The sequence below is a fragment of the Phymastichus coffea genome, unplaced genomic scaffold (assembly GCF_024137745.1).
Source record: "Phymastichus coffea isolate CEN01 unplaced genomic scaffold, Cenicafe_Pcof_1.1 PCOF00196, whole genome shotgun sequence".
Taxonomy (NCBI): Eukaryota; Metazoa; Arthropoda; class Insecta; order Hymenoptera; family Eulophidae; genus Phymastichus; species Phymastichus coffea.
In genome coordinates, this window is record NW_026707007.1 from 171,149 (window position 1) to 183,823 (window position 12,675).

At 34.1% G+C, this 12,675-nt stretch overlaps 1 protein-coding gene across 1 annotated transcript in view; it reads left to right on the forward strand.

The window, feature by feature from the left end:
* The window catches only part of LOC131673788 (uncharacterized), a 131,757-nt gene that overhangs the window by 48,905 nt on the left and 70,177 nt on the right, over window positions 1–12,675 (forward strand). Inside the window, exons 3-6 of the mRNA XM_058952065.1 lie at window positions 2,744–3,034; window positions 3,118–3,207; window positions 3,280–3,411; window positions 3,490–3,760. Of these exons, the coding sequence (XP_058808048.1) occupies window positions 2,744–3,034; window positions 3,118–3,207; window positions 3,280–3,411; window positions 3,490–3,760 (784 nt within the window). The remainder of the gene's footprint in view (window positions 1–2,743; window positions 3,035–3,117; window positions 3,208–3,279; window positions 3,412–3,489; window positions 3,761–12,675) is intronic.

A 12,675-nucleotide genomic window follows, 5' to 3' on the forward strand; every position in this document is an offset into this window, starting at 1 on the left:
AAAAACTTGTACTTTGATTTTCAATAAGATTCTTGTGAACAACGAACTGGTTGAATATTTAGAATATTCAAAGCGATTTATAAATATAAAAAAACATAGAAGATCGAATCGATAGCGTAACCTTCGCACACAGACTTTTTTTTTATGTAAATTGAAATTTCTCAGCTTCTAATGATTATTTTTTGACTTTGAAAGAAGCCGCATATTATTAACACATTAATAAATTTTCTGTCAATTCGAAATATTTTTGAAACTGCTGAAAATTTTTTTATAGCACTTTAAACACATATTTTTTTAATAACTTTCTCCCATTTTTCTTTGGATAAATCAGTTTGAAAATTACACTTTATACATTGAGTATGTATAAATCCAGTAAGGCCAAGGTCTTTTTTCCCTCCTCCGCACGCGCGAATGGCAGCGAGCAGCATTAAGCGGAGCATAGACGCCGCATCGTGAGTTCAGACTCGACTTCGCTACCGAAACGTCTAGTTGACCCTGTTATTTTCTATAGCATCACATAAAATACATATAGAGGCTTACGGTTAGTTAAGTCTTCTTTCAAAGTAATTTTTGTCTTTTCCTTTTCCCAAATTACCTGAACCGCGTTTAATTTCTATTTAAATTCGCGTGAGTTGCGCGCGCAAACCAAAAGCGCAGATAGAAAGATAAAGTTATTACAATAGCCCAACCCTTACCCGCAATGATGAGAATCCGATGTCGCAAAAAAAAAATCTATTTTTATGAAGTTGTAGCGTATCAATATTGTTTATATAACTATGATCAAGATTCACAGCCGGCATTATCCCATAGAGATAATACAGATAGAGTAGGTATGCCTGTAAGTGGAAGTGTCCGCCGAAACTGGCCGAATGAAAAGAGATGGAGAAACGATTTGGCAGTTCTATCTCTCTCTAACGATGCTGCGCATGCGTGACTTTTGTATGTAATGGTTGTCAGAGAATCAGTTCCTTTTGAACGTCTTTAACCATATACCGTAATGTAAATATTGTTTTTATGTAGTTATTAGTTAGTTTATTAAAAGTTATTAGTTAGTTTATTAAAAGCAACTTGAAGAATGTTAAAAATGCTTTAAAAATCTCAGTTCAATTAAATATGACGATTTCTTGTGTTGCCTGTAAAAAAGAAGCAGTACCTGGAGATAGTACTCGAAGTTTCCATAAGTAAGTGTCAACAAATTTTTTTTAATGATTAAATGTAATGTAACGGTCCTGTCTGATTTGTCTCCTATTTTCCTCTGTAAAACGGCAACCCGTCACACACAAGACAATTAGAGAAAATCGGTAATTGAGCGTAGGCGCTTTTCACACGTATATGCAAATGTGTTAGGGCAACTCTGCGAAAACATTACCATATAAGGAGCGTGACGTCACGACCGTGGGAAAATTTATTGTTTACAACAGAAAATCGTTAATTATAAAGTTTTTTAAACGAACAAAAGTATTTCTTAGTTAAATTTGATGCGCTGATTCTGAATTTCATGTTGATATAACTCTCAAATCGATATTTGTTAGTCAAATCTAATCTACAAGTTAACATTGTTACTTATTTTACAATAAACAATGATATTGTTATTTCGAGCATACGATTACAATCTCGACGTATTGAAACAGAAAAGCAAGAATTTGACACTTTGATAACTAATTACCCATTAAGTTATCAATAAATAAACAATTTATAATTTTTTTAAACAATTAAAATGACACGGTTAGATAGAAAATCGATCTTAAGTATCTGTAAAATTGATGATTATGATTGTTACTAATTTGCTGATTTTTAAACCGCTAAAAAAGAAAATTGCAAATCTGTTTTTTAATTATTATTCAAAATTAGAGAGCAACATTAATCATCTTTTATATGGATAACAATCTTCTAACCACAAGCGATTTTTCCATGTAAAAATTTTCCATAATTTTATTGTAAAAATGGCGTAATTTGATTATTAAATTGTATAGCTTATAACTTTAAGAGGCGATTTTTCCTAGAGATGCAATTTATGTTAAAAAATTCATCTTTTCCAGTTTAATTTTTTAAATCGCATAATTGTAATTTCGATCGAGCCATTTTGCGATAAAACGTGTACAAAATTTGCGTCAAAGACAAAAATAGCGATGTAGGGGCTACCAAGCGTAGAAAGGAGCCCATTTCGCATGTATAAATTCGCTCGTCGCTGCGGCAAAAGGACTCACTTTCCTACCTTGCTTAGCAGCACGAGCACTGTGTAGAAATAAAGCCTCAGCTATTTCCTGAGACGAATTTCTTTTCAGTGGTTAGCCTGTTGAACTCCTTTCCTAACGATCTCTAAGAGCTCAACTCATGAGACTATTTCTCTCGTGAGAAAAAAGCAGCCTTAGAGATCTTTCCTCCTGAAACATATCGATTGTTAAAAAGTCAAATTGAGTAGTAATCGCGGCGCTGTCGGGCCTCTCCCCGATAGATGCGAGTGCTATCAATTGCACTTCGAAGCAGCTCATCGAGTTGGCAAGCCTCGTGGTTTGCCACTCGAAAGATTTTCTTTTGATTATTTAGATTGCGCGCGTGTCAACTTCTTGCTTTTCTCGGAGACGTTATTGCGAATTTAATGTAAAGAGTCCGAACTAGTATTTTAACAACGCGAGATATATTCAAACGTTACAGTAATCAATGATAAAATGAAGTATTTTAGAAAAATTGATTCTTTATAGTGTTTGAAATCACAATGTGGCCTTGCCTTTGTTTCTTGCAGATTTCCAGGTGAAACGATTTTACAACAAAAATGGGTGGAGGCAATTGGAATGAAATCATCTGTAACCCAATATACAAAGCTGTGCAGTGATCATTTTGACAAGGATGCTTTTGTGGAAAATAATCAATACACCAAAAAGAGACGTTTACTGCCAACTGCAGTTCCTTCTAGATTATTGAGCAAGAATAAAATTTTGTGTGAAGCTGAAAATGTGTCTAGAAATGCAATTTCTAAAGATAAAAAGCAACTTCAAGATTCTGAACCAAGTGATACTCTCGTCAATTTGAAAAGGTGAATTTTAGAAAATTTATAATTGTACACAATCAATTATTCAATTATTTTACTTTACTCTTTCACATGCATTTATTTTATAGGAGGTTACCGTATACTGATAATTTAAATGAGACACCAAGTAAAAAATGCAGAGATTCTGAGCCAAGTGCTATTCGTGTAAATTTGAAAAGGTTAATGTTAGAAAATCTAGAATCAACAATTAATTGTTTCAATTTTCTCATTCATGTAAATTTATGTTATAGGAGTTTATGCGGTACTGAAAATTCAAACGAGATACCAAGCAAAAACCTGTGCTCTAATAATGATTTGGAATCAAGCTCGGTTGAAAATGTCAACGTCGTCGAGTCGGAAAAAAATTGTACAGATTCGAAAAGGTAATCAATACATCTATTTCTATCAACTTATAGTATGCAGAAATATCAGCTCTATATACATGAACATGGATTTTGCAGACGCCAAGCTGCTCCTATAGATATTTCGCATATTTCTTCAACAACAAAAATTCGTTTTTTCGATGGACCACAACCTGTTCATATATCGAGGGAACATTTTAAAACAGATGAGGGATGGACACTATTCTTGAAATATCATTTATCCAATAGAAGACAGAAAGATACACTTCGTAAGAGAGACGCAGGGAAAAATATTAAAATTGGCAATATTAAAGAACTCGTTACAAAATTAAAAGAAGAAAATGCTACAGCTGCAGTCGACTACCTACAGGTTATTTGATAATTCATACTAAAATATAATCTTTTAGTTAGACTCAATGAATGTACATGTGTATCATTTTACAATAATATTTACTTTTACAAATAATTATTACCTGACTATTCCACTACAAATAATACTTGTCATGGAGAGAAGAAATTGTTGCATGAAATCCTTTTTTAATCCTCTTATTTGCTATAGCTTATTGACTTTTCCACTTTCTAAACAATTGTCTTTTTTCTTATCACTAGGAACTCCCTAAGCATGTCAAGCAATTGATTTCGCGGATGAAAAACAATAAATCTACAAGTCCTTTTCCTGCACATCTCAAAACTTTTGCTCGAAGTTTACATTTTCATTCTCCTGCTGCGTACGAGATGGTAAGAAAAAGTTTCTTGAAATGCTTACCTTGCGTTGAAACGCTGAATAAGTGGAGTTACTCGAAAAATTATAAGCTAGGAATATTCGAAGAAATAATAAAGCACGTATTAGAAATGGTTGCAAATGAGTCGAAAAAAGGAAAACAATTGGTTTTTAATTTGACTTTCGACGAAGTAAACATTAAAGAGTGGGCGGAGTACTGTCAACAATCAAAAGAATGGAAGGGATTTGAAGATTTTGGGGGTCAATTAGAGCAAACGGACAACAAAGAAAAACTACAGAAAGCTAAGAAAGCTTTAGTATACATGCTAGTTAACATTAATGGCGGTTTCAAAACTCCCGTGGCTTATTATTTAACTAATTCGGTTACCGGCGAAGGAAAATCTATACTTTTGCGAGACTTATTAATTAAATTGCATGAGCATCGAATTAATGTTGTTAGCGTAACTTTCGACGGTGATGAATCGAACCTTAGGTGTTGCAGGCTGTTAGGAGTAAATTTTGATTTTACGAATAAAAAAACTTTCAGTCCATTCTTTACACATCCGGCGACAAACGAATCGGTTTACTGTTTTCTTGACGCATGCCATATGTTAAAATTGATCAGAAATTATTTAGCCGAAAAAGGCCCCTTTACATACGATCATAAGGACATTATCAGTTGGACACACATAATAAATTTGAACAATAAACAGTACAGCGAGGAATTACACTGTGCCTGCAAAGTTTGCAATCGCCATGTTTACTTTTATAATGAAAAGATGAAAGTCTTTCTTGCTGCTCAGGTTTTAAGTGCAAGTTCATCTTTAGCTTTAACATATTTAAAGACTGAATTGAAAGTTCCAATATTTGAAGACGCTGCCGCTACGGCTAAATTCTGTAAAATATTTGACGAAATGTTCGATATTCTTAACAGCGAAAATAAATTTTGTAAAACTCCTGGTTGAAATGCGATGACAGAAAAAGATTTACCAGAATTACGATTGAAGATAGACGCTTTTGAGCAGTATATAGAAAAACTGGAGGTGAACGTTGAAGTACCAATTAAAGGTAAAAATAAAGGTAAAAATAAAGTCAACGACGAAAACAAAAGTCCGAATGGGCAAAGTGAAACAAAAACCGGTGAAAATACAGAGCAAAAATTTTTTTCTAAAAAAATTCCAGTCTTGAAGTGTACTACTACTCGAACAGGTTTTTTAGGTTTTATAATTTCCCTAGAAAATTTTTATTCTCTTTGCGTAGATTTATTTAAAAAAAAAGTGGTTTCTTACGTCTTAGCATATAAATTATCACAAGATCACCTGGAAATGTTTTTCGCTCTTATAAGACGTATGAACGGCTTCACTAGTAATCCAACAGTCATTCAGTTTCAGTCAGCATATAAGAAGTTATTATTAAATAATATGAATGTTACGGTTCCTGCGACTGCCAATTGTGTACCTCAAGACAACACATTAATGATATTTGATGCTCAAGATATTATCGATGATAAACGAAATGAAATCGATCAACCAAATGTAATTGAAAATTCAAACAGAAACAAAATTACAAACAACAACATAGACGTACAACCAAAAAGAAAAAGCATATCTCCAAAACAAATAAGCAAGATAATGTCTTTCGGTATCAATAAACTGTTACACTGTGATTACAACATGACCGAACACGATTATTCTAAAAAGAATTCATGGGTACAATCAGAGTACCTGGACGACATCGTGAAACATACTGCTGGAGCAGTAGTACGTACTATAAAAAGTAAAATACACTGTGAAAGGTGTAAAAAAATGTTGAAAATTGCCCCGTTATCTAAATCGAAATTATCGATTTTGAAAGATCGTGGTGGCTTAATATTCGCATCAGATGATGTTAATTTGACATGTCATTTTGCAGAGAGAGTCATCAGACAAAATAAAAATGTATTGTTCTCAAAGACAGTTAATTACAGAATTGTTACTGAAACCTTAAAAATCTTGCCTCCGCGTATCTTTGATGATGAAAAACATTATTTGGAACAGGAACCGTTGTATGATCACAGGCAACAATTAATTTATCTACTAGTCCAAAGCTACATAGATAAACGTCTGAAACACGAAAGCGATAAATTGAATGATGATAAAAGTAGGATAAGGATTCATTATAACAAATTAACCCATTTCTAGGGTCAGTAGGTGTTTTCATCTCAATACCAAATGTATAATGTGATATTTCTAACTATGTTGATATTGACAAATAACAATGTCCAAAGACAACTAATATTTTTCGTATAAAGGTATAATAAACATTATAGATTTCGTGATGATTGAATTTTCACTATTAAGATTGTGTTAATTAATTTGTTAAGAGACGTAAGTAGATAAGCAATGTATGTTCTGGGACACAAAGGAGCCGACAAAGGATGCCGCCAATGTATAAGGATACGTGTATGTTCTGGGACACAAAGGAGCCGCCCGATGAAGGTGTGAAGGTAGTGACACCTTTTAATTTATGGTCAGACCCCATGGTGAGTGTCTAAAAGGCATTTGATGTACCTTTGACACCTCCCGCTGAGTACCTAAAAGGTAATCGATGTAGCTTATGCATTGAAGATGCGCCGCCAATGCATAAGGTATATGCGTATGTCCTGAGACAGAAGCTAGTGGGCCCCTCGACAGTGCCCCCCCCATTCACCCACTCTCCCACCCACCTACAGAGGTTGTTAATTTAGGTTGCTGTAGAAGTCGTTGCTAAGAGTCTAAAGCATAACCGATGTTCCTTTTTTAAATGAAGATGCGTTCTAACAGCGTGCACTATCCTTTTTCAGGGCCACACATATAATTTAGGAAACTTTCGACCACCCACACCAGCTTGCACTTTCTCCAATAACGCTTTACCTCATGCTGAGGGTTAAAACGCATTCGATGTTCCTTTTTCAATGAAGATGCGTTCGAAAGTATGTACGCAGCAGGTGATTGGAGATAGAGTAATCTTAATGATGAATTGTCTGTTAGTCATTTTATTGCTTTTATTTTGCCTTAGAGATAAGGTTTTTAAGTTAGCCTTGTTTAGTTGCGTTAACATCCTCCAACATGCTAAGCGTCTAAAGCGAAATCAATGTTCTTCTTCCTTTAAAGATTTTTATTAATTTGACTAGAGTTTCTTTTGGAGAGTAGGAATCATCCTGATTTTTCCGAAAATCTTTTCCGGAGTCAATCGTTCAGTAGTGCTCAAGAAGTATACATCGACGAAGCATTTAATATTTTTAGTAACTATTCTTTGCTTTTTATAAAAAATTAAAATGGATAGTGTACAAATAATAAGTACAATAAATGCCATGATTATTTTCATGGTTAACGTAAGTATTTTATCTATATATTCTATTAATTATTTAAGATAGTTTTTATAATAAATTTTTTATTTTTTTCAGACTCCTCCGATCCTGCTAGCTAGTTTACCAACTAGCATATTTTATTGTTTAATAATTGCCATTTTAAGAGTGGTAAGTATTTTTTATATAATATCAAATATATTTATTTTTAATCTTTTTATTTTTTCTTTTCAGCTAAATATAATCGTGACGGAGCCGTCGCATAAGCGACATATTCAACATATATTAGAAGAAGTTATAAAGGTATGTATATAAATAATTATATTTAAATAAGTATTTTTAAATAAGTATATATATATATATATATTGTTTTCTTAGTTACAGAGCGATGTTGAAAGAATAGAAAGGGCTGCCGTCGAGAGAGCTGTGGCCGAAAGAGCTGCGGTCGAAAGAGCTGCGGCCGAAAGAGCTGCAGCCGAAAGAGCTGCAGCCGAAAAAGCTGCAGCCGAAAAAGCTGCAACTGAAAGGGCCGCAAGCGAGAGGACCGCTGAGCTCGAAAGGGCCGCAAGCGAGAGGGCCGCTGAGCTCGAAAGGGCCGCGGCTGAAAGAACAGCAAAGGCTGCAAAATATTCAGCTGAAAGGGCTGCTAAAGCTGTGGCCGAGAAGACGGCGAGGGCTGCAAAGTCTGCAGCCGAAAAGGCTGCGAGGGCTGCGAGCGAAACAACAGCCGTAAAAGCAGCCAAAAAAAGATGTGTAAACGCTGTTCCGTTAGAAGCGTTTACATCTCTTCCACCAAAGAAGAAATTTTTAAGGTAAGATTATTTATTATTATTATAGTTAAATACATTTTTTATTTAATAACTAAATTTTTTTTAAATGAATATTATTTTTTTAGATGAATGTTGCTACTGATGCTGTGGATCGCAATGAACCATCGAGATGCCCCATGAGTAGCATCGAAAATGCTCTTCCACCGGCAGTCATCGCTACCAGCAGCAGCAGCAGCAGCAGCAGCAGCATAATTTTACCTACCACGAGCAAGCAGAAAGTGGTACCTAAGGTAAATTGTATTAAAATAATCCAGGACCCTAGTGTATTTTCTTGTTTTAACAGGAAACCTACACGACCTACCAAACCATGTGGTAGGAAAAATAATTAAAAAATTTTTGTAATTTAATTAAATTTAATGTAATGTAATAAAATTAAATAAATTGATTTAAATTTAAAAAAAAATATCTCTCTCTCTCTCCCTTCCTCTCTCACTCTCCTTCAAAAGTAAACATGCTGACTAGATGCATGTCCTAGGAGAGGGGGGTAGCATCTCTAGCTGCTTGCTAGCAGCGTATACCATATAGCCCTTGGAGAGGGGGTAGCGTCTCTAGCTGCTTGCTAGGAGCTTGCTCCGTATAGCCCTTGAAGAGGGGGATAGCGTCTCTAACTTGCTAGACGCATACGCTGTATAGTGTAGATGCTGCTCTCTCTCTCTCTCTCTCTCTCTCTCTCTCGCTCTCCTTTAATAGTAGGGTATTTGGGCCCTTGGAGAGAGGGTAGCATATAGCTTGGTAAGCTATATGCTTCTCTCTCTCTTTCTCAAAGCAAGCGCTATAGTATTTTCATTAGATTTCGGGAACCTTTCAACCTCACAGTTGATTTTATTCGAATATTAATTAATAAAACTTATAGAATTTTCGTTTAATTATTAATTTATTGTTCATTCAACTATACATTGAATATAATACAGTCTGTATATAATCTTTATTTTCAGTAGTTGACATCGCTATATTGAAATATTGAGTTGAATTTTTATATGTAATATTGTCCACTTCATCAATATCTTCCATTTCAGATTGCTTCAGTCTAGCTTTTATCCATGAAAACAATCTTTGTGCATTTGTAACGGCACATACAAAGTTAGCTGGTTTATTATAATGATATGTACATATTGTTTCTAATGGGTAAGGTAATGCGTTCATTGGCGGACATCTCATCTCGCTTTCAAGTTCTAAAATTTTTCTAAAAAAGGAAAAAAATTTTTAATTAATAATGATTTTAATTTCTAACAAAAAAATAAATAAATAAAAATACTTACTTTTCAGGTAAAATTTTTTGTAACCATTGTTTCTTTGTTAATCCTTTTACATAAATATTTCTAGAATTATTTAAATGATTGTTTAGTACACGTACTAAATTTTTATATGGAATAAGACCGGATCTCCATAATAAACCATGATGACACGTTTCTAAGAAATGATTCACTTTTCGATACTTGATAGGAAGTTGAAACCAATGATATGGTGGTTCGAAGAAAAACACAGTTGGAACAGTATCTATATCTAATGGTAGATATGCGAGTTCTTTACAAACAAAAGTCTCGTTTAAACTTTGAAAGCCTTGAAAATCTATTACGAAATCCATTTGAAAAGATGCTGAAGTTAATGTGAACTCTACTAGTTCCCAAAACCGTTATGAGAGTAGGGGCACGTGTTTGTTCCATATAAAGCCTATACCTCACTATTCAAAAGTAGAGGGCGCCATAGTCACCATACCTCACCAATCGAAAGTATAGGGCGTCATAGACACTATATAATATGGTTATAGGTAGTTTTTATTAAATTCCAACAATATATATAATTTATTTTCTTTTTTATTGAAAAGCATTGTATACATTGATGACATAATGTCTTGTAAATTTCAAACTAATTTTTTAACATCACCACTAATCGGGTTATATTGTACAATACGATCGTGTAATATTAAGCAGTAGGCTGCAGTATCTTCAGGAAAATCAGTCCGAGTTTCAAATTCTAGCCGAACATCGACTGGCGCGCTTTTTAATGTTTCATTTTGTTTGGAGCAGTCTATAACTATTAGCGGCACTTTATTAATGAAATCTTTTTTATTGAGTTACGGCTCGTTTTCTTTACCATAATAAGCGTTTTGAAAATTAGTATACATATCGTAGAGAACAGCATACTGATTTTGATTGATATTCAAATTGAGATTTCTATACGGATAGCATTGTGAATTGAGGAATAGCTTCACATTACTAATATTAAAATGATCAAAATTACTAGAATTAACACTCGCCGAACTTTTACGTTTAGTTTGAAAAGCTAAAATAACAAAGCGAGGCTTTTCCAATTGATTGGAAGTCTTAACACTCCAAACATGCTTTGATGTACGTGGTAATTTTGGATACTCATACATTTCCCAAGTACGATAACTCATTTTAATTGCACGATCTCGTCCGATCTGATTGAGTAATTTGATTTTTTCTTTGTCTGCAACCATCACATATGGCATCAACCATTCAACCATAGTTAAAGTAATTTTTGTTTTTTCTGAAGCAGCAGGATTGCCTATTGGAGCACACAAAATAGCATTCAAATCATCTCTTGATCTTGTGAGAATAAGTTCATGCTTGTCATTGACTACAATTTTCCGATAATCTTCAGCAAAGTCCATCAACATACTAAGAGGTATAGTAACATCAAAAAAACCTAGAGCATTACATATTAAAACTTCATTGTTATCACCATTCCAACCGGCATTTTCAGCGATAGAGCTCTGACATGGATTGAGTGAAAGCCAATTTTTCATGAGAGTTGTTAAGCCTACATTTTTCACTTTATCAATTTCAATAGCATTTATTTCATATCGTATTTCCTCGAACAAATGACAGAGGGAGTTGTTGACTAATAAAGTGTTCTCCACTGGCGTAGTACCGTCCGGCTTGGTTAACCTACCACAAATATGAATCATACTGCGCGATGGAAGCAGAGATAAATCTTGATGTTGAATTGCTATATGAATTTCATCGCTATTATTGAAATATGATAATGAATAAGCATGAACTTCATAATGAGCTATAGACTCATCGAAAGCGACAGCTGAATGAATGTCTAGAATTCCCTCCATATTGTTGTTGTTGTTTTATACAACACACTAATATGCACAATATTTTCTTCCACGATTTTCGACGACTTCTAGTCTCAAGCTTTTCAGGAATTGAATGTTCTGAGGTGTGAGCGGTCTGATAGCTCGCTGTTGACTGGTTGCTGTTCGACATTTTTGTCTTTTAATATAGCCTCGGCCGCTCTTTATATTGTAAATGATACCCATTACTAAGATATGGTCTTTATATGCACTCGCACTGTGATGACTTCTCCTCGAAAGTTAACTAGGTTTCCGTCTTGATCAACTATACGAATTTGAAAATGATCAATGCTCCTCACAGCGACTGGAAGGTAAATGACGTGAGAGGGAACTTCTATAATCTTATATCCAGGTGGGACTGCTGGGAAAAATTCATGTATAGTATGTACTTTGCGATCGTTTATGTAAGAGCCTGTAGTAATATTACACTCTACAGGTAAAGCATTGACTTTGAGTATAGTGACGGGTAAGTCAGAACTATGTGTTTCGTTTTCAACGAGCGTGCGTTTAGTGAAGCCTAAAATTGATCCAATAGAATCTTCTGGTTCAAAATGTATTTTTTAACTGCACCGAATGACACTACGTAAAGTATTATTATTTGGTTTTAGGCTAAACGATATACCTTTAGGTGCTAATTCGTCTATGAGAAAGCTTTCAATATCTTCTATTTCGTAGCTACCAGTCGATAAAGTGATAGCTTCTTGACCTTCAATGTAAAATTTATTACAACCAACGTCAATGTTTGGTATTGAATTAAATGTCAATAGCTCAACTAGACCAAGAACGTATTTTTTGTTTGCTATCAATTCGATAGGTGGAAAATGATATGATTCGAGTACGGATGATGTTCCCGAGAGACTCAATGTTAGTGTATTCTCCATGACAGATTCATATCAAATAACAGTCATTCTTTGAATGAGTATTTTATATACTAGTCGTCTTTTCTATAGTTTGTTTAATAGAAATTTGAGACAAAGATGGCCGCAAATATATGTATTAAAATCTTGATATCTAATATAATTATACATGATTCTATTAACTTTGAGATAAAGCAATAGATCTATAGGCGGCTGTAGATTACCAAAACTATCAAAATACATAACCTCATCGCCTTTCTTTTTATATGCTACCCAATGAGTACCTGGCCCCCGTTTATTATCCAAATTTACAATAGCTGTCTCTTGATATCGAGGTCCATCGGTCGGTAGAGCATCACGCATAAAAACACCTCGAAAATTTGCAATTTTTAGTATTTTAGCATATTTTCTTATATCATGATCTGTCAGTGCTCGATTAGGTAAAG